The sequence below is a fragment of the Passer montanus genome, unplaced genomic scaffold, assembly GCF_014805655.1.
Source record: "Passer montanus isolate IOZ18808 unplaced genomic scaffold, ASM1480565v1 scaffold44, whole genome shotgun sequence".
Classification (NCBI taxonomy): domain Eukaryota; kingdom Metazoa; phylum Chordata; class Aves; order Passeriformes; family Passeridae; genus Passer; species Passer montanus.
Window position 1 is genome coordinate 3196787 of NW_024369262.1, and position 24654 is coordinate 3221440.

Genomic DNA, 24654 nt, shown 5'->3' on the forward strand with positions numbered 1-24654 from the left:
ATCATTCCTAAAGTCACATATATCAGCACTGCCTGATGGTTGTTCAAGTCTTCTGATGCTGGACCTTCATCATCTTCTCTGCTGTGTTCCCATGAACTATACAGCTCTTCCACTTCCCATTCCAGGTTAAATTCTTACTTTTCCTAGACTGCTTTAATCTTTTTTTATCTTGCAAGCTTTTATTCTGAGTTTATAGAAATGGGGAATGATTTGTCTGCTGCTTCCAAAAGAATTTGTGCTTTCAGGTCAAGTATTCAATACTGCAGAGAAACTTTTAAAATTACTTATTTTAAGCATTCTTATAATCTAATCATTCTTTAAGCATTCTTACCATCTAGCTGTTATTTCAGGTGTAATTGCAAGTAAAAGAAAAAAAAATTGAAAGTCAGTTCTTTCAATAGTTTCAGTTTATCATATTTAGGATAGTTGTGGAAATTTTCAGTTTCAGCTGGAAGCCATTCAGGAAATTTTTAATAGTGTGTTGAGAGGATAATTTAATCTCAGCTTCATACACTCCCTGGATCTGACCCACATGCAAGTAACAGAAAATCCCTTTTCCCATTTTTGATAGTTCTATGATGACACTCATTCTCCATCTTATTTGATGCTTGTGCATTAGATCATGCCAGAGAAAATTACACTAAGATTTAGCAACTGTTTGCACCACCAGCAGTGCAGATCATTTAAAAAAAAAATTAAATATCAGCTTCTAAAGTTATGTTGTGGTAGGGAGTTGTTTTTTAGTGGTGTGAGGGGTGTTTTTGTTGATTGTTTTATTACTTTGAGTAAGAAGATCTGCAAAGAACCAGTAGTTTTTTGTGTTGAATATTCACTTTTTAGTCTTTGCTCTTATTGTCAGCTGTGAAGATCATAGGGGCTGTAACTGGTCTCCTGCTTGGTTTGTTTGTTTTTAAAGTGTCATATATATTCTGTGAGGGAAAAACACAGTGTAGCTATGTTTGACAGCAAAGAGAAGTTTTTATAGATGTTACTGTGCTAAGTGTATGGGATACCAGATGACTATAACATAAAACAAGATTTATGTCTCAAATTGTAAATAACTTTGTTTATAGTTCAGTAATAGAGGACAGCTTTCCTGTTGGCCTCTGCAGCCATTGTGGAAATCTGTGTGGCTCTTGTTCCCAGTGAAATGGGGAGACACAGGATGATGGATGCAGAAATCTGTTTGTTGTTTCCATTTTGTGCTCACATGGTATTTGTTTAGCTCTGGTTCTCATATTCTTCTTGGATGTGTTAGTTCCTTGAAATGTCATTTGTTGGGATAAAGCGTGCTGCTCTTCGGTGCTAATCATCTACAAGCAAGCGTGTGGTGAAATTCGGTTTCTGCAAACTTTTGAACCCTCTCAAGGAACTAAAAATGCTTTACTGTATCTCATGGTTAGTGTAACCGAGTACCTTCTAGTCACTTTCTAACTCACTGAGTTGGTCTGAATGGGAACTTGAGAAATAATATGGACAGGTGATAGTCTTAGTGTGTGATTGCCTTCTCTTCTGCAGGGAAGGCCGAGCACGTTCTCTTAGTGCATTGGTGTGTATTACCTGAAAATGGTTATCTGTGACACTGACAGCTGTCAGAGAGTTTAGTGCAGTGTGGACAAATTTTAATTTCTCTGAGGTCTGTGTAGCATAGGACTGAAATATGCACTTTAATTGTGGCAACTGACCATTTTGAGCTTTGCTTGTTCTACTCTGCAGCATCCCAGGGGATGTTAGTCACAGGGGTGGGTCTTAACTTGAGCTTGAGATGACATGGCAGGAGGCAGAAAACTCCAAAGAGAACACGTCTTATCCCGTCCTCATCTTCAGTTTTCTTGTGTCAGAGGTTCAAGGGGTGTGTGTGTGTACCTTTAATATAGCCATAATTACAGGGATGCAACATCTTATCGATTCATAGACTTTTGTGGATGTGTGCATGCGGTTTCTGCTAACTGATAGTTGTTCAGATGAAAGTAATTTGATAAAACATTTTGGCCTGTAGTCAGTGTCATTTACACCAGTAATGGTAACCACTAAGTGTAGTGAGTTCAGACTATGTGGAAATAGAGCTGGGCCAGTCCTGTGCCTTGGTCATTCCCTGGTTTGCTTTGAATCTTTCTCATGTTCCTACACCACCCGATTGGTTAAGAGTGAAGTCCTGGTAGTTGTGTTTATGCAGTGCAATATTTTCTTTTCGTATGAGTGACACTTAGGGAAAAATGTGGGTTTATTTTTTCTAATTTTAGCAGCCTGCAAGGTGGCATGCAGGTAATCACACAAAGTTGGAGGGTGCCATATCCTGTTTGCAGTGCCTGTCCCTTGGCCAGAGGCAGGATCCAGCCACCTGATCTGATTTAAAGTGAGATGATCAGTCCCATCCACTGGGAACAATTGTATTTAACAGTATAGCTGCACCAATCAAAAAATCCTGTAGTGAATAGACTTCACTGGTGGAAGAATGTAAAATACCCAAGTGCAACTTGACTGTACTTCAGAAAACCAGCTGCCTACTGGTATGTGATTTAATTTTCAGGGCAGTTTAGTTGTAGGGCTGATTTTTTTGTATTAATCCTAAGTCTCGCCTGTATTTTTAATACACTTAAAATAATGCAATGGCTGCTTTGTGTGCCACTTCTCCTGCTTTCCATTTCCCCACAGCATTCAGGTGTCATTACTGCAAGGCAGGAGGCAGAGCTCTGCTGCTGGCACTGCTGGGCTTTGGCAGGCAGTGCCTGTTGTCTGAGTAAAAAGAAGAGGGAATTTAATATTGTAGCATCCATAAAAATGGGAGCACTTCATTAAGCGAGACTGTGTAAAGCTTTCTTATGGATGGAATTTACATTAATGCATTTTTACTGCTCCATCTGAGGAGATCAAATGATAAGCACAGTGTCATGTACACGTTTGCGACTGTTCTGTTAAATAGATTTTAATACTTAATAGTTTTTTTTCTCATGCATTTCAAAGCAGCAATTATTTCCAAGGATAAAGATAATGAAATTTTCCTTGATGTTCTCAAGAATAAAGGGGGAAAAGTGTATTTCAAGGTGTATCACGGTAGGTGAGGAGTTCTGCTCTGTCCCATCCCACGCCTGTGTGTGTTGTCAATGGGCCTGGTAGGAGTTTCAGCTGCAGGAAGAAATGTTCCTGTTGATGACATTTCAGAGGCATGCTCAGAAAGGACGCCAAGAGTGAGTCTGGTGGCTGGTTTGGCATGGGGGGTCGCTGGGGAGGGGGAGAAGGCTGTAATCCATCTCAGGGTTTTCCCCTCGCGCTGGCTCTCACACGCACGCTCGCTCACGGGGACATGTGACTTTTGGCCATATTAGCAGGTTTATCCAAGCCTAGCCCCTCTGACTAACAGATGTAGGGAAAAGGGCATTCTGGGATTGCAGCAGTTGCTTTTGAACAACAATGTCCTTTTTGTAAGAATCTGATGCTTCTTAAAAGATGGAACATGACATCATTACCGTCGATCCAAGAAACATTCCTTCAATAATACTGAGTGTGCTCTGGTTATCAGCTCCCTTCCCCCAGCTCCTTTCTCTTGCTTTTCTGACATGCTTTTTGTCTATTGTTTTGTTGGGGGCTGTAAATGTGAAACAGTTGTCTTTCAGTGTTATGTGGCTTGCTAGAGCTGGAATCAAGTGGAATATTGTTGATATGTGAAAAAGAAGGAAAAATAACAAAACCCCACTTTTCCTCCAGCTTTCATAAATGTAGTGTGCTTCAGGTATGGGCTGAGCTAGAGCTAATTATTTCCCTTCCCACACGGTATTAGTTAGGGTGTTACGCAAGGGAAGGTGGGGATATCACAGTCCCGTTCCTGTGCATCCCACTCGGCCTCCCTGGCAGCTGTGTGCAGATGCTGGCTCTTCCAAGGCTCCTGCAGTGATCCTGCAGCAGAGGAAATGTGTGAGTGCTCAGCAGTGCAGTGTGGCAGAGCTGTGAGCAGCTGCATATTTTCTGTATGTGTGTATATGTTCTTCTGCTTGGTCCACCACTGGGATTTCAGTGTCAGCTTTTCCTTATCCCCTGAGAGCAGGCTATCATGGAAACACATTCTGGGTTGCATTATAAATCTCTGAATGCTGACTGCTTGGAGGAAAATACTGGATTTTACTTCCCTTCTGTGCTTTCTCTCTCCCATGCATGTCTTCCTCAGAAAAACTGGAGACTCCTGTGGAGTTTACAGCCAGGTACATCTCAGTTGTGTTTGGGAGGTCTCCAACAAGAGAAGGCAGGCTGTGGGACTTGCACATGCTGCAACTCTCCAGAGAAGAGAACCTCTGAGCACAAACATGCAGGAATATGTCTTTTTCCATCCTTGCAGGAACTGCTCTGCAGGGACTGGAAAACAAATGATTCATTGATGGTCTAGAGGCTTGGAAAAAGGTGGAGTTTGTAGTGTCCAGAAAGGGAGGAGAAGTGGACAGGGCCTTCTGATGTGTTGTTTAAACTCAGGCTTGTTGTCTTTCACAACTTCATAATGGAAATAAACCTCCAACTTAAAAAAAAAAAAAATTGAGATATCAAATGGAAATAAAAAAAGCACAAGTCTTGTCCAGACAGATTTTTTTGGAAAGAAGCGAGATGTGTGATTAACTGTTTGCCAGTGACAGAATTGTTTTTATTAGTGATAATTTTCAGGGATTTGATAGGAAATCCTAATACCTCCCTTTAAGAGGAAAATAAAAGGGCTTTTTATTTGTAGTGTTTTTTTGGCATCACCTGTTATAAAGATATAGTAAGATTTTAGCACAACTTAACAGTATACTTTTATTTTGGATAGATTCCAAGACACAAAGCTTGTAGTAAATGAAAGTGAACTCATGGTGCAGACAGAAAGAATTTTATACATTCCCAGTTGTGTCTGAAGTTGCAAGTTCCTCTGAAGAAAGTGTTTGCCAGTGGCCTATTGTCCATTGTCTCATGTGCCAATCACAGTTTCAGTGTGTGTGTGCCTCTGCTGAAGCAGAGCAGAAGGAGGAGCAGCGGGTGTGGAATCGGGTATCTCCTGTCCTGGAAGCTGTTTCTCTGGAGGAAGGGATGGCAAGTAAACCTTTGAGGAACAGGCACTTTGTGGTAGATATCACAAAATACAAACCATTTTTTTAGGACAGTGGGTGTAACTCTTCAGAGGGAGGGTGTCAGGGTAATGTGGACTCACTGGTGATGAACTGGTTGTCGCTGTAGGTCAGAGATTCTCTGACTGCTCTGCAGGTGATCGAGCAGATGCTGGAGCATGGAATGCGCCTCATTTTGTGTTTTGATTTTGGTTTCTGTCCTAGATGAAGTGCTTGACTGGTGTCACAGTGGGGCTGTGACATTATCCCAGCACACAGGGTGTGTTGCTTCACGCACCAGGGCTGCTTGCTCTGGAGGAAGTGGAAGCTGCTTTGCTGTGGCTTGTTTGGGGCTCTTTGAGCAGAGGATAATCAGTGAAGGATTGCAATCTTTTTCTTGCAGTAATCCATGCTGAAGAGGCTCCATTCATACAGATGAGCCAAGGGTTGAAGCAGCACTTTAAACCCAGATAGTCGGTCGGCTGACTGCCCAGCAGGATGCCATCAACCAGCCGAGCGGGCAGCCTGAAGGACCCCGAAATTGCAGAGCTCTTCTTCAAAGAAGATCCAGAAAAGCTCTTCACAGATCTCCGAGAGATTGGCCATGGAAGCTTCGGAGCAGTTTATTTTGTAAGTAGCACCGTGACTTGTGAATTTTAGCTGTGTTTCTTTTAAACTGTGGGTGTAGACTTTTTTGAGCGTAATGAGGAAAAGAAACTACTATGACTTTTTTTGTGTGTGGTGTTTGGGGCAGAGATGTTATCTTGTGTGTCTGTATGGTCTCAATCCTTTCACACCCTTGCAGTCTCTGCAAGATGTTTGCATACTATCTTGTGTGTCTGTATGGTCTCAATCACACCCTTGCAGTCTCTGCAAGATGTTTGCATACAAAAAAAACCCTGGAAACTTGGTCCTTGCCCTTTAGGTGCATCATTATGTTGCAAGCAGGGATTTATGTGCAAATTAAAACGTGGACTTCTGTTCCATCAGTTCTGACTGGCAGTCACTTGGTCTTGATCAGACCACTTCTCTTGGTCTGATCATCTCCTTATCACCTCTTGTTCCTTGAGAGAAATTGAGTTCTCTTCCCCTTTGTGCATACCCCGAGGCTCCCTTAAAGCCATTCTTTATGTTTGACACCTGATTGTTGGTGCTTTTCTTGTCATTTGTCCTGTCACATCCATTCCTACTGCAGGCAAGAATCCCAGTATCCATCTGCATAATACTTACCTGACATGAACAGGATCCTCATGGCAACCTCAGTGCAGCTTGCTGTGTGTTAACCAAATATTGTGGGGCCTTCATTAAAAAACACTTTCCTCAAAAAACCTTTTCACGTTTATAATTATAGGAGGTGTGGCCAAACCTGCCAATTTTCCTTCAGAAAGCCATTTGTGTCACTATTTTATGAGATGCCTATTCAGTGTTAATAATTGCAGCAGACCATGTTGGGAACCTTCCAGCACAAATTTAATGCAGCACAGATGAACTAATTAGGAAAGGCTTCTTAATTTTGTTCCTTGCTTAAAACTATGAGCCACCACTGTCTGGGAACAGATCTGGGGGAGGAAGTGTTTTCTAACGAAACAATACTCACCTGTGGCCTTAAGTTCACCTCATTTACTCACTTTGCTTAAAGAGTGAATATCAAGGCAGGGAAGTGACAAATCTGTCTTCCTGCTATGTGAAATATTATTGAAGAAATATTATGGAATTTTTTTGGAACATTATCTTTCAGAGGCATGCATGGACCACACAGCTGTGGAAAGCCATACTGCAGCTGCAGAGAGCCTGTGAGCTGGAAGCGAGCATTCCCAAACTCCAGCAGCAAGCTGCCATGGGGTATCTGTAGCCTGCCTGAACTTTGTCCTTGTGGTATGGGCTGATGGCCCATTACCAGCTCCATCTCCAAAGCAATTGCAACTCGCAGGCCATTAATTTCTAGCCATTCTTTCTCTTTTCCCCCCACCATTTTAAATCACCAGTTCATTATAGATCGGTATTTACTCACTATAGAGTGCAATTACTTGCTGGCATTTGGATTGTGCTTCTTTGTCAGAAAGTACCTCTGATTTGGCACTTCCATAAAGACAAGTCTAAGCAGTGCATCACACCACCCCAGCCCATGTAGGGGTTTCATTTCTGTCAAGAGAGGGTTTCTGATAAGACACTCCATTGCTGTTTCTGTGTTAGGAAGTTTAAACCTGTAAGTTTTATGTTGTGTCTTTTTTACTCCTAATGGTTCTGAGATGTTGAAGCTGAAATTGTTCCATGCAATGTGCCCCATCCTTCAAACAGAAGCCCAAAAGATCAGAGAGACAACAGAGAGAGGGAAATTTAATATTAATTAAATAAGCATGAAGAACTAAAACATAGGGGAGTGTCTCTTGGGTACTTTATTCCTCTGTAAAGCTAGAAATAAAACTTCTTAACTTTCTTAACAAAATTTTGATTCTGCTACTGCAAACAATTAAACTTGCTCTAATTAACATAATATTGGATTATAGTTAGTAACTGCTTTAAGTGATATTACTGAACCCAGTGACATATCCACTTCTTTGTGCATACTTTGCCTGTATCAATGCTGAAGCTACTCTGGTCCCCAGATGTTGATCCTTTGTGTGGAGTTTTTGGAGGAAAGCAGGATATATATGCATAAATGTCTGCCATGAAACAATCCTTGCTCATTTGGATGGTTAGAGGGAGCTGGCCTTGCACATCCTCCTGGCTTTTGTCTAGGAACTGTTTTTCAACTATCCAAGATCACAGAAAAACTAAAAAAAGCAAATGCAACTCTGTGATTTTAATATTTCTGGGGTGTCAGCCAGGACAGTTCTCCCTCTCTAGGACTGTAGGTGTTCAGCACACTCTGTCAGGTGGTGTTTGCTTGGGTTTTCTGATGCCAGGCATCCTCTCTGCAGGCAGCTTTCATGGCATACAGCCTGCACCCAAAAATGTGGTTGATAAATAAATGTGGGGGTAATTACCCAACAGAAAATCCATATAATCCTGAAATCTCCCCTACCTTATTTAAAATAGTTTCATGTTTCACTGATAGTTGTACCCATCTTCCTTCCCTTTTAGCAGTGATCCCACCAATGGGTGATAATATATTCATCTTACTCCTGTCTCTTTGTTTCTGTAGCATCCTTCATAGCAGAAAGTTCCTTTTATTTTTTTTCCTTTTATAATTGATATGAATTTTGCTGGTTCACCTCATGGTTTTAGTTTCTTAGAAACTGCAAGTCTGGCACCTCTGAATCATTTTTGGTATTATCCTTACCCTACTCCCTGCTCTGCAGTGTAATAATAGCTTTTGCTTGACACAGGAAACCTACTACACTGGAACACTGCAGATGGAGCAGAAGAATAACCCACTCTCTTTTGTTAGAGCTGGGTTCCTTCTGCTTTACTGTAGTATTTTGCTTCCCTGCTTTATTGGCAGTTCTTCACACAGTTGAATGTTTCAGAGATTGTCTTTAGTCAGTAAAGATCTAGCAGTCAGAATTTTATTCTAACTTTTTTGTCTCAAACAACAAAAATAATCACCCCCCCCCAACTTTACGGGTACTAACAGTGAGAGGATCCTCTCAAACAGAAAGAAAAGTAAAAATAGTATTGGTTCAAGCTTATCATAGCCAGTTGAAATAAAGACTGACAGGGAGTTCTGGGAATCTCTTTAATGAACAGCAGAATTAAAACATGACTGAAAAACCTTTTTACAAAAGGCAGAGCCATAGTACTTCATTAATCCATGTTCTGGTAGGCTGTGCTTGATAGTACAAATATATTAAAAATCAGCATTTTCATCAGTCATCTGTGAGTGCTGTGGTGCACATTATTCTGATTTATATCATTTGGCTTCATGTCCAAGTTGATTATTATTATCAGAGAGACTCTGAGGTCTTTTCCTCCACCACCCTCCTGTGCTGCTGAAATCTCTAACAGAGGAAATCTGGGGTCTTATTTGGAGCCATCCTTCCTGCAAGGTGCTGCCTCTTCTCCTGCTGTGGAGAATGAGCCCTTGCTTTGGTGCTGAATTAAACAAAGCTTCTTGTCTAGTCCTTGCCTTGCATTGTTGCTGTCTGAAGTCAGGAAGTTTGCCTTTGAAGTGTGAAAAACTATGTACATTTATGGTGCAGTGTAAATAACAATACTATGAAACTGAGAAGTCTCATCTGAAGAAGGGTCACTTGGATTGCTGCCATGTCTCTCTGTATCATCTGCCTTCCTTTAAGAGACAAAAGCTAATTTTTGGGGAGAAACCTGCTCCAGACACTGGTGGCTGTCTCCAGTGCATCATGGGACTGACAAAAGCTAATTTTTGGGAGCACTGGGGAGAAACCTGCTCCAGACACTGGTGGCTGTCTCCAGTGCATCATGGGACATCTTTCCATATGGTTTCAGTGGAACTGGGTGGCTGAGCCTTGCTTCTGTTTCATGTGGAATGGACCTAGGTAGGGAGAGGAGTTGATTTAGGGAAGGAAAATCCCCTCTACTTGAATCAGAGCTGCCTTTATTAGCTGTGATTTTTAGTTTAGGTCACAATGCTTGACTCCTGCAGAGACTTGGTAGATGCTGAGCCTGGAAAAATGTCACACCTTGTCTTCCTTTCACTTTGGAAGGAAATTTCTAATTCTTGTAGCAGTCACACCTCTTGGAAGATATTTTAGTTTAATGCTCTGCAAAAGATAACTAAGAATGGAGATTATTTGATGATTATGTGTGGTTTGCATCTTGTGGAAAGCTGGGGCCTGAGGGAACTGATGGATTGTGTTCTCCTGTTGCAGGCACGTGATGTGCGCACCAATGAAGTGGTGGCCATCAAGAAAATGTCATATAGTGGGAAGCAGTCCAATGAGGTATGTAGAACATGTTGTATATTAAACCTTGATCATTGCAAATAATTACTATATTGGGATGATTTTAGTTAGCTTGGGTTCCTGCAGGAGAAATATTTTCTATAAAAGATGAATAAGAGTACTGTATAAGCAAAATAAATCAGTTTACTGTTCAGTGTATTTCTGTGTAATCTGCTCCTGAGAAAGGAGAGGTGGAACTCTCTTCTTTCAGATACAAAGGGCTCTTTTTGGGACCACAGAAATGTGTAGACAGAAAAAAAAAGAGTAAAATGATGGTTTGTATGTTGGTGTCTTACTGCCCTTAAATGTTCCATTTTAAATACCTTTCCAAAAAAACAAGACAAAGGAATGATAAGAAAGGATGCAGTAGTGAGAGCTTCCAAGGGAGCCTTGCTTGTACCAAGTAGTGAGGCAGAACCTATCCCTCCCTGGAATGACTGTGCTCATGAGCAGCTGAAACAAAGGCAAAGGAGTGGTGAATGAATGAGTGTGAAAATCTGAACAGCAGCATAATTCCAGAAGAATTGCCAGAGCCAGGGATTAAGGCAGGCTTTGCAGAAAGGTCTGTAGAAGTGGGCCTCTGAGATTTAGACATTAAGTGTTTTCATGGCCACCCCAGATGTGTCTCCTTTCCCTGGGATGCTTAGCAGCAAGAGCTGATTTTTTACTTGAAACGTTTAAGTGCTAATACAGATTCCTGAAAATCCCAAGAAGACAGGAGCAGCTAATTTGGTGTTTTTTCTGGTAAATAACATCTGTCAAATCATGGCATGATTTTTCAGCAGAACCATTTCTCATAAGCATGTTGTCCAGAGCATTTATGGTTCCCTCCCTCCAGTCTCAGCAGCAGTCTTGCTCTGATGAGTTGACTAACAGCTCATTGCTTTCTGTGCCTGCCTTTTGTGTATTGATCATCTGCACTCCAAGGAGCTGAACTATTCCTTCCTCTCTGTGTGTGTGTGTCTGTGTAGGAGGTAGAGGTGGCAGTGTCTCTCCAGCAGTCCTGAATTCTAGCTTCAGAGTTAAATTTGCTGTGCCTGTTTCTGTTTTGTCGCTGCGGTGACTTGTTTAACTGTGTACTGATGAAAGAATAATTTGTACTTGCTACTTGTCCTACTGTTTTAATTACTGTGAGCTATAAATACTCTATTCACATGAATGAAACAAACTGTGCATGCTTCAGAAATAGCTTTTGTTTGTCTTCAATGCGTATGTTTCTTTATTTTGAAGAAAGTAATAAGACCAGGATTAAAACACTTTCTATTTTATGTCCATATTTATTTGTTTTGTTCAGAAGTTCACTGGAGTTATGATTGAGGCTATGTAAAGAAAATTGATTAAGGGCATTCTGGTATCATTTGGTTTCATAAGATTTTATCATTGGTGGGAACAATTATTCTCTCAAATAAGGCCATATTTTATACTAAGAATAGGTTTAAAACCTTTCAAAAATGTAGTACTGTTCTTTTAATGTGATCTTGGAGCTTTTTTTTATGCAGGAAATCATGAATACTTCTTGAATAATACATCACTTCTCTCTTCCCAGTGTAGAAGTTTAGCATGGTGCTTTCTTGGATTGGCTTTTATTGCTTCAGCCTTTGAGGCTGAAGGTAAAGGCAGCTAAGTCACTCCAGTGTCAGTGAGAGAGTTTATGTTATAGCTGCACTGTGTCATTCCATAGCAATTCTGGTGTTGAGAAATGCTTAATGTAGTCAATCATCTGCCTCAGTAGTGAGCTTCTGTGTTCCCTGGTTTCATGTGTTTCTCTAATCCTAAAGTTGTTATTGAGGTTTGGCACATGTTTTCCAAAGCCTTGGGGTAGATGGGCCCTTTGTCCCTCTGTGAGTACTACCCACATACCAACATGTGAGGAAGAGTGTGCTGAGAGATTAACAGGACCTGGAAACCAGCTTTGAGCCTCTTGGTGTTGGGTTCCTCTCCCTCTGGTTAACTTCAGAACTGATACTCTTGCTCAAAAACATTTGCAGTGTCAACACTCTTACATTTATGGCTGCATACTTAAATGGTTTCAGCTACTGCACTTGGTTTTGAAGGTACTTTCTGTAGTTGCAGTTTTGCTGTTGCACTCTCAGACTCTTGCCTTTCCTGCCTGAGGAGATGTGGATGTGCAGCACATGGGGGGACTTGGAGGTCTCCAAGGGAAGCAATGTCAGTGTCTAGGCACACACTGGAACTTTTAAAGTTGCACTAACAGAGCTCCCCTTAATATAAACCTGGCTTTGTTTATCTGCTTATATTTTTTCTCCAGTAGAACCATTCCTTTATCTAGTAGGTAACTCGTTTAAATTGGCCCTTGTAAAGATTAAACTAGTAATAGAGAAACATTATCAAGAATGTATTCAGATAGTTGGCAGCTGATAAAGGGAGCCTCATCCAGTGTAATACAGTGACTAGTGGGGATAGGTCTTTATAGTAACAGGAGTTGAGAGAGGCAGCTGATCCTGCTGAAGGACACTTATCACCCACATCTCTTTCAGACTGGGGTGTGTGTTTGATTTGACAACAGAATTGGTATCCCTTAGTAAAGGATCACTTCTTTTTTGAGGACTTGCTCAGATATTTTTAATTAGTATATCCTGTGCACACATATAAATATAAAGCATTACATTGATGAGAGATCCTTGCATACAGCCTAATTTATCAGGAACTTATTTTGTAGGTCTGCTGAGTAGTTAAGCAGTGAATATCATAGTGGTGATACAAACTTACTTTGATTTGAACCTTGAGATAGTTTTGCCTCTTAAAATAATTAAACTACATAGTAACAACAACAACAAAAAGGTAACAGTTCTGAAAAGTCTTTCTGTTGCTTTTATTCCCTACAGAAATGGCAGGATATTATTAAGGAAGTCAAGTTCCTCCAAAGAATAAAACACCCTAACAGTATAGAATACAAAGGCTGCTATCTGCGGGAGCATACAGCATGGGTAAGCATCTGCTGCTCTGCTCTTCTCTTGCCGTGGTTCAAGGTGCTTTGAAATCTCTCCAGCTGGATTTTGGGAGGCACCTGAGCACTGGTGTTGTACAGACTGAGATGAGCTTAGCCAGGGGCCTTACAGGTGCTCAACAAACTGTACTTTTTGGATCCAAGATTTAAGGAAATTTTCCCTTGTGCTTAGATTAAGTGTTGCTGTTCTAGTGTATTTAGCTTGATAAACTGAGTATTTGAAATAATGTACACCCATCACTAATAAAGTTTTGTAGTGCAATATACTAAAGAAATCATATTATTGAACTAATAGTTTGAGTACTGTGTTGTGAATTAGCTTCAATAAATCTATAGGGCAGAGTTTTAGTTTCTCTTTTTGAAATCTGGCTGGGACAGAATCTTAAGTAAATCCCTAAATAGCCCTTTAATACTCTGATAAGCTTGTTAAGTGCAGTTTAACATTCCTGTTAAGTATGTGCATATAAAATATGATATGTAATACAATACCTAACTGGTTATGAATGTGCTTTGGCCTTCCTTACAAGTGGTGTTGCTTGGTATCTTACACAGGAGGGTTATGTTTAATTCCAGTTAGAGCTGTATTTGTGGGAGGAGTCAGTGTGGCAGTGCTGGGATGGAGTTTATGGTACAAGCAATATTTGCTTTGTTATGGCAACCTGAAATCTGTGCTCCAGGAATTAGTTCTAGATTTCTCCATACAAGTCTAAAAAACATGTGTTTACTATTACAGATTTTCTAACTACTTTGATTTCTTCCTATAACAGCTTGTTATGGAATATTGTTTAGGATCAGCATCAGACTTACTAGAAGGTAAGTGAGTCACACATGTTTATTTGATGAAAAGTCAGAAGCAGAGTACTGAACTAGGAGATTACAGCATCACAGAATTTTCCTTGAGTTTATAGTTTTGTTTGGGACCAGAGTGTGTATGAATAGAAGCAGTGTATCAAATTCTTGCATAGTTGTAGTGGTTTTTCTGTAGAATATTGGCTTTCCCATGTGCTTAGTTTCTCCTTGGTTCATATTATTTTAAAGTTGTCATTCAACTGTTTGTTTGCTTCTGAGTTTTAGGTTCTCCTGCCATGACAGTTCAAGATTTAATTCTGAAAGCCCTTGCTGTTGATCTTAATGCTTACTAACAACTGTAGGCCTGTTGACTAGAATAGCACTACAGCAGTGTTAGGGTTGTGCTTGATGAGGGCTTTCATTAAATGGTCATTTTTCTATCAGGCTTCTTATACTGAACTGGCTTTGAAGAGATATGTGTGGCCAGTAAGTTGTTCCTTTCCTTGCCAGAAGCATTTCAGGACCAAAAGCTGAGCTGCCAGAATCTCATCTGTGTTGCTACAATTTATTTGTGTGTGAATTGCTGTAAATTTCTGAGGTTTGGGGTTTCACTTCATTAATGGAAAACTGGATATTGAGTCTCAAGTAGTTTCTTGGGAGACTGGTCCCATAACTGACAGGAATGTAGTTTATGGTTGGAGAGTGGTCTCTTTGGTAGTAAATAGCTGCTGGTTTACAGTTAGAAGATTACATTTGATTATAGAATGTACTCTGTGAACTATTTTTACGTTTGCTTCTCATAGTGAACCTAGTGAAAATTAACTTCTAGTGTTTCTGTTTACATTGCTAACAGTACTGGCTTGCATGCTGCAAACTGTATTGTTTTCTGTAATATTGAATTTCACATAAATTCTTCCCTTAAGTTCATAAAAAGCCATTGCAAGAAGTGGAAATAGCAGCAATTACCCATGGTGCTCTCCAGGGATTAGCATACTTGCATTCTCACAATATGATCCATAGGTAAGTAGTTATATTTTGCTGTCTCATACACACTTACATGTAATTTGTTTTGTTGATTGTATCCCCTCTATCCCAGATTCAACTTTGTAAGCAGAGATTTTCTTTTCACAGTATCCATATGCTCCCAAACAAGTGATTTATAGTAGTCTAAAAACTAGCAAGCTCTGTATCTGTACATGAACTGTCTCTTACAGCTGGTGTTCATAATTTCTGCAGAATTCCTTCAAATCTGCTAAGCTTTCTAGTGCTGATTGTCCCTGAAGCTGTGAATAGCAAGTGCACCCAGAGAGTTTGTAGGAATTGCAAGGCCAAGAATACTGGGGCAGGGAGAGCACTAATTCTTGAAAAATTAGTTTTACACAAACACTCATGTTGAAAAGCACACAGTAAATTTGGGATGCAAATGTTCTTTGTGTTTAAAGTAGCTCCTGCCTTTTAGTAGGATGAAGAATTTGAATAGTTACATTATTAAGTAATTTTAAAAAACTTTGATAAAGGAAGTACTTGATTCAGAAGGTTTTGCTGAACTGTATGTGAAGTTTATCCTGTTGTGCCATTTAAAGTTCATTTTTAAGACAGACATTAAGACTAACATGTAAGACAAAAGAATCCAGAATCAAGGGCCACTTTAAGAATTAGCCTAATGGCTAAAGAGTTTGTGTTTGGAGGAAATGTGCATATTTTGCAGCTTGAACATGTGAATATTGGTGTGTTTCATAGTCTGTCCAATAGAGAGTTTTCTTCTTTGTAGAGGAGTAACACTGACACTTGTGTTCTATCACCAGAGATATCAAGGCAGGGAACATCCTGCTGACAGAGCCAGGACAGGTGAAACTTGCTGACTTTGGGTCTGCTTCCATAGCATCTCCTGCCAACTCATTTGTGGGGACGCCATATTGGTGAGCCAAGAGTTTTACTCATTTCTGGCTTTGTGAAGTGAAAGGATCATGTATTGGCTATTTAATATACTTGGGCTTATTGGAGCTAGTTTTGTAATCTTCCAATTGTGGTGATGATAAAATGGACTTTGTTAGAAAAAAAGTTTCAATAGTAAGCAGGCTCTGAGTTCCAAGAAACTGTGTATCCTTGTGTTTGTAGTTCACAAAAAGTAATAAAAATAATTTGCTGTTCTGCTTAGACTGACCTAAAGTGGTAGAGGTAGGATTGAATCATCTGTAGTATATTTTAATCACTCCCCCCAGTGGTTTAAACAATTCATGTATTCTCACCATCTCTGGTTGTTGAAATAACTGAAGTGTTTCTTCTTTCATAGGAAAGGCCAGGTTCACTGACCAACCCCTTTGCAGATCCCTTGTATGCTTTTGATGTCTTGCACCTAATCTGTGGTGTTTACTCAACTGCATGTTATAATTATTTCACCACAGTTGGTCAGCCAGCTAAACTATTGGAAATGTGGGAGGGTGAGAAGGTGGTGATACTCACAAATGGAAAGCTGGACAAAGCACAGGAGAACATCACACAGCCTCTGCAGGCCTGCACCAGTGTGGTGCCTGGTCTTTGTTCCCAGTATCCCATGGTCATGCCTGATAGCTTGGGGAATGATTTGTTTATGGTAGCTGAAATCAGGGAAACAGCCTCTTTAATACTGATGAAGAGAATGTGTTCAACTGCCTATTTTGAGTACCAGTTTCTTTTTTTAGGATGGCCCCAGAAGTGATTTTAGCCATGGATGAAGGGCAGTATGATGGCAAAGTAGATGTTTGGTCTCTTGGAATTACCTGTATTGAGTTAGGTAAGTTATTTCCTTTGAAAAAAAATTGAAATGTTGTTACTTAATGCCTGGAACTTATTCAGTTGAATCACAGTGCAGACCTGTGCTCCCTTTCTTGTCCTGGTTTCTCTGGGCCCTGAGTTTTAGAGAAAATAGTGAAATGTGCTTTCTAGAATTCCAGGCCAAGTCTCCAGTTTGATGTTTATGGAAGTGGTGTTTTCATTACCTGAAGAAAAAGAGTTATATAGACAAAGAGAGTGGCCAAGTGATATCACTAAGGGTGTTCACATTCTGTGGGAGAGGCAGTTAACTTCTGAGCTGAAAAACAGTGAATTGCTGAACAGCTTTAGAAGTGAACCATTAATGGTTCACTTCTAAATGAAGTGGAGATTCATTTAGTGCTGTAAGTTAATATTGTTTATGCGAAAATTTAACATACATTAACAAATTCTGCAGTGATGAAGTTGTGGAGAAGTTGACAACTTCATAGCTGTATTCAGAGTGTGTTGTCACTTCGGAATAGATTTTTCTTTTTCCTTAAACAAAAAGATATGAAAAATCCAATTTTGAGGTGGTAACCTGAAACTCAAAGCCTAAAGAAATGATAGTGTTACCATTAGAACAGACCCCTTAAAGCAGGATGTGAGTTTGAAGGGACAGTGTTAGTATGGCATTCTGTTTAAATTTAACACGTTGTGTTTTCTTGGAACAAAATCTCCCTGGCTGAAGCACACCATGCACGCCACTGCTCCATGCACCTGAGGCTGTCCTCCCATCCTTGTCAGATCTGATTGCTCGTGCTCCAACCCAGCCTCCATGGAGGAGCAGCCCAGCCAGGCAGTGAGAGCTCTCAGGAACACACTAATCCATGTGAACTGCACAGTTTAGCTAAAAATGCTGTCTGGCATTCCAAACTGTCAACTTCATTTTCTTCCAGGACGTGAAATAGATCCTTTCTTCAGAGCAGAGATTTTGTTTGTTAGATTTTTTTTTTCTTTTTGGTTGCCAATATAAAGCAAGTTGAAGGGGTGTGACTGTCATGACAGAATCCTGCTCTGAGTGGAGTAAGGAGACTTGGCTGGCTGCAGGGCTGCAGGAATGCAGTGAGCTCATGGCCACCACACCCCCGGGAGTCCTGCACGCCGCGTTCTTGCAGGATGAAGCGTGTTGGGCTTCGTCTACGGCTGCTGGCGTGGTGGGAGGTGAGACTAGGTCAGGACAGCAGAGCAGTGTGGGCTGGGTCCGTGTGCCTGCCTCATTTGTGTTGCTTTGAGTAAGCATGGGAAGACAGCAGGGAAATGAGATGTCTGGTAGTCTTCTCAAATTATTACTTAGTCTTAGAAATGGTCTTATTGAGGGCTCAGTTTCAGGGTTTCCAGAAGATTTCTGTTTTATTCAGATGAGCTAAGAAGAAAAAAAGGTAGAGAGAACAGTCAGTTAAAATAGTTTAATGAATAATCTGTCTGATCCTTGATAGCAGCAACAAGTTATCTGACAGATTAGAGGAGGTGAAGTGCTGAATTTGAGGGAACACTTAAGTCCTCAGTCTACCCATTCTGAGGAATTTGTAGGGCTTAGTCCATCCTGCCATAGCCATGAGTGAACCATGATCTCTGATCCATAGTTCAGTGCTACTATTCAACTCAGAACTGAGCAGACTAAGAAAAGTAGCAATATTTTTTTCCTTGTTTATTTTTCTTGAGGAAGGAAAGTTTTCTGTTGCATTTTCAGTAGTGTAGGAACATCCTTGTGGCCTGACCAGCTTCTCTGGAATGTCTATGGCGAGGCTGAGCTTTATAAAGTTTGCCCCATAAACATTCTGATGAAGCTTCAATTTTGTTGTTACAGTGAGATCATCTCCTTCCTCATTAAGCTTTCATGCTGTGTCAGTCTATAAGAGTAATACAAGCTTGAAAGAGAGAAGAGCCAAAGAGAGAAGGCAACTCTCAAAATAGTATAAAGAGTTGGCCTGTTGCTGACTTCCTGCCCATGTGCTTAGTCAGTTAAGTGTGATTTGATGGTTCTTGTAACCAGCTTTTTCTTCATCACTGCTGTCCTGCTAGAAATAAATATTTCTTACCTTTTTAGCAACTGTAGATTAAAAAAAAACAAAGGGGGGGTGTATGAAGTCAAGAATGCTTAGTGGCTAAACACCCAGTATAGAGCTTACTGTTAACTTACTCCTATTTTAGTACATTACAATGAGTCAGAGAACTCAACTATGATAAACCACGTAATTTAAAAGCTTGAGAGGACAAGGCATTTGATCTTCAAAGGGCTTTCATCTTCTGCAATGGCACAGGACGTATGCCAACATATCTGTCTGATTGCAGGGTAGGGTTGGTTTGGGGTTCCATGTTCAGGCAGTAGGGATTTTGCTGATGTGGTTTTCTTTATAAAGGGATGTAAACTGTAAAAAAAAAATAAATAAAAAGAGCAACAACATGAGACTATCTCCCCATATAAAAACTTCTTTTCTCTTGTGTGCAGCGGAAAGGAAGCCTCCTTTGTTTAACATGAACGCAATGAGTGCCTTATATCACATAGCGCAGAATGAATCCCCTACACTACAGTCTAATGAATGGTGAGTATTGCTGAGGGAGGAATGTTGGAGGGGGTCGCTCTAAATGGACTGCTTTGTCATGCTGAGTTCTTGAAATGGCTGGAGCCCTGTTGGGAGGATGTGAGCTGGAAGGTTCTCATTAGATTCACTATACATTTTGTACACAAAATTGACCAATTACTAAGTATATGTTTGAGACTTCACTGTAGTAGGAACAGGACAGGCTGCTGGAAGAACTCAAGATCCTGTAAAAAAATCCATTCATGGGTCAGTAAACTTTTGAAGCTCCCAAGCTAGCCAAAACCATGGGGTTTAGTGTTTTTTTTATCACAAACCACACTGTCAATTTCTGAATCTTGTTTTGTTGAAGTTTTGTTGAAGCTTTGCAAGATGAAGACACAGCTTGTGTGTGGCAAGTGTCTGTTGCATAAACTTCAGAAGAATAAAGGACAGTAGTAACATTTTGTGCCTCCCAGCCTCAACAACTGTCTTTTGAAAACAGCAAATACAGTAAACTAATTTCAAAAGTTAAAAACTTCCTAATTGTGGTTTACTGAACCATAGTTCTTGGCCTAGGAGCTACAAGCATCCAGATGTGAGGAACTTGACTCCTTAATGAATTAAACTGGGTCGTTAACTTAGGTGGATTTTTTTTTCCTCTCCTTGAAACAGGTCTGATTATTTTCGAAACTTCGTAGATTCTTGCCTCCAGAAAATTCCTCAAGACAGGCCTACATCAGAGGAGCTTCTGAAGGTTGGCTTGCTTGTCCTTTCTGTTTTCCATGTGGTATTAAAAGGGGCTGTGCCCTGTGATGATCTGTCTCACCTACTGTACAAGGTTATGGTTAATGATGCTCAAACACCTTGGAGCTGCGAGTGCTGTGGGCTGTCCTGAGCTGGCAGCCCTGGCTTTACTGCCTGTCTGCAGTGTCTCAGAGTGTTCCCCAGGTGACTTTCCAAGCCAGCCTTGGAGTTCTCAGCATAAAAGGTCACTCCACCAAGTAACACTGGATGACCATTGACTTGTCAAGAGATTTAGTTTGTAAACTCAATCATTGCAGTGATTATAATTAATCCTGACAGAGCTGCCATGCATTAGCTAGCAAGTACCTTTTGTTACTTCCCTCTGTGTTCTGTGCTATAGAACACTCCAATGTACTTTATGCAGTACCTGAAATCCGCTGCTGGGGAAAAGAAGGCAAAAGAAAGCAGTTTTTCCTCCCTGTATTTTTTCTTGGCATGAAAAAGTCTCAGCAGTCTGCAGAATAAAGCAAGAAAAAGCTTTATTTCTTAGCTTCTTTCTTAATTCTTCATTTGTGCTCCTGAGTGCTGCAGGTACTTGGCTTTGGCTCATTGTAGTCTGGAGACAAAGCCAGTGGGGTAGATTGTTGCAAAAGGCTGACATGTGAACAGAACTCCCAGAGAAGTTGGGTGTTGGAGTGGTTTTTTTGTGTGACTTTGATGGATTTCCTTTGTGGCATCAGGTGGCATTCAGAATTTTGCTAACTTGTCATTCTCTTTACAGAGCTTCTGACATTTTGGGTTTCTTTTTATCCTGGCCCTGCTTCTGCTAAACAGTGTTTTTCCAAATTTTTTGCATTGCAGGGAAATGGATGCTATTTATGAAGGTTTTATCAGCACCTTTTTGCATGGTTTTACCTAAAAATGGCTCTGAGGACTTGTGCCTCTTTGAAAACTGTCTATTCAGAAAGTAAATGCAATTATCCAGGAAAGGTTTCGGTGTGGGTGTGTAGTCCTGCCATTTCAGAATTCTACAGATTGGTTTTATTTTGAGCAATGTGCTGCAATTAAAGAGAACATTGATGGAAATGAAACATTTGGGAACAGATTCCTTCCATAACTATAGTCTGAAACAGCTGCATGCCACTTTTCAGGGACAGGTAGGGAATGTGCCATGTTGGAAACAGCACTGCAGTTCTCCAAAGGAACAAAATGAAAGTAGTGGTGGTGTTAATAATGACTCATGCTTCCACAGCACATTGCATCTGGAGACTGCAAAAGCTGCTTCTGACATACATAGACAGCTCTTGCTTTACCTATGGGCAAAATATAGCCACCTTTGCATAGAAATGTGGTGAATATCTCCAAGAGAAGAGCAGAACATGGGGAACTGTTCCAGGACCAAGCTCTAAGGTTCACAGCCTATTTTATGACTCAGAGCTGTATGATGAATATTTGATTCCCAGGCTTTTCTAAACAAGGAAAAGGGATTTATTCTGAGAGTTAGCTGATGAGTTAATTAACATTTGGTTAAAGATACTAGCCAGTCTAGCATCTTCAGCTTCTATTTGGTATTTGTTGCTCTTCCCTCACTAAACCACTAGTAGATAATGTCTCTGAAGTCTAGGTTTATAGTGAGCAAGTTTTCATGGCATGTAAAATGCTATTTCTGGGGTTTTACACCTTTATTTTTTGGTACAATCATTCAGAAATCTGTCTGGATTGCAAAGTCTAAAAATAATGCCAGTGTTAGCTGTGAAGGTGTTCTCCTCCTGTGCAGGGAAGAGGGCTAATAAACCCAACCAGAGCTCATCACTGTGTTCTCAAAGCATGTGCATTGGAGGCACGAGAGGCCACTCACCTGTTTGTGTTCTGCAGCACATGTTTGTTCTTCGAGAGAGGCCCGAAACAGTGTTAATAGACCTGATTCAGAGAACAAAGGATGCAGTGAGAGAGCTGGACAACCTGCAGTATCGTAAAATGAAGAAGCTCCTCTTCCAGGAGGCCCACAATGGCCCTGCAGTGGAAACACAGGAGGAGGAGGAGGTGAGAGAAATGCTGGATTTCATCACTGAACCAGAGAGAATGAGACTGTGTCATTTAAATAACCACACTTCAGATATTGCTGAAACGAAGGGAGGCTGTTTACACACCTGCCTGTAAACACTGTCTCCCTCTCTGTGCTTGGAATAAAGCTACCTCAAGGCACAAACAAGGACAAACAGGGTAGATGCCTAGTGCTGGCAAGAAGCTGTGCCATGTGTTCATGCTTGAACAGTCAGCTTCCAGTCCTGTAAATCCTCGCTTTCTTTGCCTGTTTATGAGGCTTCATGAGGACTCTAGCAACTACATTTAATCTCTGTTTTGACCATATGTACTGAGAATGTTATTCTAAATCTAAGGCATTGAGGTTTTTTCTTCATTTGTTTAAAAAAAAAAAAAAGAAAAGAAAAACGGGTCACCAGGGAAATTGATTTCTGTTTTTTGAGTTGAGTGCTGCAGTCACCATGCAGAGAAGGAGACTCTGAATTCCAGTTCTTCTGGAAAGGAGAAAGGAGCCTGCAAGGTGCAAGGTCCCAGCTGAACAGGGATTCACCAGAATCAGGTGATTCTGGTGTCACAGCAGTTTCTGGTGACACGCTGTGGCTGATACATGATAGAGTTCAGCTTGTTAACAGGCTTGCTGCTGAAAAGAATCTGACATCAGCCAGTTAATCTTGACAGGGCTGACTCTCTCTCCCCAGCATCCCACAAGAAAAACATTTCATGGCAATGCCTGGAGGGTGGAAAATACCATGATGTGGCAGGTGGATGCTTTTAGAGAGAAACTGAATGAATGTTCCATTTGGTAATGTCCACAGGTACCACTGGAATGGGTTTGAATTTTCTTTCTAATTCCTTTCTCCTAGGAACAAGATCATGGTGTGGGCAGGACGGGAACAGTGAACAGTGTGGGAAGTAATCAGTCCATTCCTAGTATGTCTATCAGTGCCAGTAGCCAAAGCAGTAGTGTTAACAGTCTTCCAGATGCCTCGGATGATAAGAGCGAGCTGGATATGATGGAGGGGGACCACACCGTGATGTCAAATAGCTCTGTCATTCATCTAAAGCCGGTAAGCACTGGATTCTTACTGGAGAACTTCGAAGGTGTAAAGTGGGAGAGAATTTGTTTGGCATAAAGTCAGCTGTTCCCATTCCCAAGTCATTATCTGCAGTTTATATTATTGTGCCCCAAATATATATATATATATGAGTGTGCACTGGAGATTTGGGAAAGCGACTGTGAAGATTTCTTTTTGTTAATTCACTAAAAATTCTTTTACTCATGGAATTGTTTCAAAAGCAGTTTGCTTTATCAGCAGGAGTTGGAATGGGAGGTTGTGAATAGGTTTGTTTGGTGGCTACCGTTGAAATGCATAGCACTGCCTTGTGGGACAACAGGATGTGTGACTTCCCCTTTTTACCTCCTCGTTAGATAACTCTTAAAGTCAGGACCTGCAGTAGAGGCTGAAATCAGTTCTGCAGCACCCAGCTTCCCAGCACTTGATTTGAATATTTTGTTAATGAATAAAGTGTAGGGAAAAAAATGCAGCAGAAACCACTTCCCTGCTTTCCCTCTGCCAGATGAAGGGTGGGCTGGGCAGTGCCCTCTGAGCTGGGCTGCTCTTGCCATGGAGGGGTTATCACTCAAAGCACTGCTGATTCCGTGGCTAATGATAGGTGTGGCTAGAATGTCTTGTTCTTTGCCCAGATAGGCAACAAAGACACAGGTTTTTCCTCAGGGAGTTAATTAGTGTATCATATCTAACTAGTAATCGCTCTGTGATGAATGACAAACTCAAAATAAGAATGTGGAATACACCATGACAAATTTTAAAATTTGCTTTGAGGTATTTCTGCAGTGGGTGTAATGAAAATCTTCCTCTGTCTTTCAGAGCTACAAAGATACTTTTTTTGTCTTTCAGACTTGATAAAATCTACTTTATAGCTTTTATGTTTTGTTGCAGTAAACTGTTTAACTCACCTTTCAGTTTTCCATTATTTTTCCTCATATCCAGCTTTGGTTAGTAATAAAAATTCAGTATGAAATTTCTGAAAGCAAATGTTGTAGGTCAGAACTCCTTTTGCAGTATATACCTTCATCAGCAGGAAGATCTTTCAGGGGTGATGAATGTAAAACGCTTTTTTTCTTCCTTTCAAATAAAAAGACCAAAATTAAAAATCTTTAGTAACACAGTTTCTCTTTATTCTCTGACATTAACATTTGCTTATAAGGAGGAAGAGAACTACAGAGAGGAGTCGGATCCTCGGACAAGGGCATCAGAACCCCAGTCTCCTCCCCAAGTATCTCGCCACAAGTCTCATTATCGCAACCGAGAGCACTTTGCTACCATACGCACAGCGTCGCTGGTACGTGGAGGGCTGGTCTGGGGAGAGCTCTGCACGAGGGGATGCTCTGAGCACAGCTCTGTGCAACTTCTCAGAGCTTTCAGAATATCATCACAGTATGAGCTGTCTTCATTGACTGAGATGCTGTCACTGAAATAATTTAGCGTCAGTTAATAAAAGCTTCAGTGAGGTACCTGGGCAAATGTAATTTGTGTATATTAAATATTTTAGGTCTCAAATCTAATGTGCCCTTTAGAATATAGGAAACCATTTACAGTAATAAGCTGGTTTTTATTTTCATATGCATATTATGAATATTAGTGGGTATGTGTATGTATCCACCCTCATTGTATTAGGCTAAAAGGCCGTTATTTAGTACCAGCTTTATAACAATTGTACTGTTTTTCTGCTGGAGCCCATGTGAGCTTATCTCCTACAGCAGAATTGAGTTTTTAATCTGCTCTGCTGCCATTAGGATGTGTGCTTTTCTTTACAACAAAATCATATTTCTTAACTGAATCGTTTTC

At 40.6% G+C, this 24654-nt stretch overlaps 1 protein-coding gene across 1 annotated transcript in view; it reads left to right on the forward strand.

Annotated features, from left to right (window-relative positions):
- TAOK1 (TAO kinase 1) overlaps window positions 1-24654 on the forward strand; it is a 69379-nt gene that overhangs the window by 23010 nt on the left and 21715 nt on the right. The window contains exons 2-13 of the mRNA XM_039720517.1: window positions 5467-5693; window positions 9854-9925; window positions 12772-12873; window positions 13661-13706; window positions 14606-14702; window positions 15488-15601; window positions 16364-16455; window positions 18925-19018; window positions 19670-19751; window positions 21617-21784; window positions 22648-22851; window positions 24014-24148. Coding sequence (XP_039576451.1) covers window positions 5562-5693; window positions 9854-9925; window positions 12772-12873; window positions 13661-13706; window positions 14606-14702; window positions 15488-15601; window positions 16364-16455; window positions 18925-19018; window positions 19670-19751; window positions 21617-21784; window positions 22648-22851; window positions 24014-24148 — 1338 coding nt within the window. The 5' untranslated portion in view covers window positions 5467-5561. The remainder of the gene's footprint in view (window positions 1-5466; window positions 5694-9853; window positions 9926-12771; window positions 12874-13660; window positions 13707-14605; window positions 14703-15487; window positions 15602-16363; window positions 16456-18924; window positions 19019-19669; window positions 19752-21616; window positions 21785-22647; window positions 22852-24013; window positions 24149-24654) is intronic.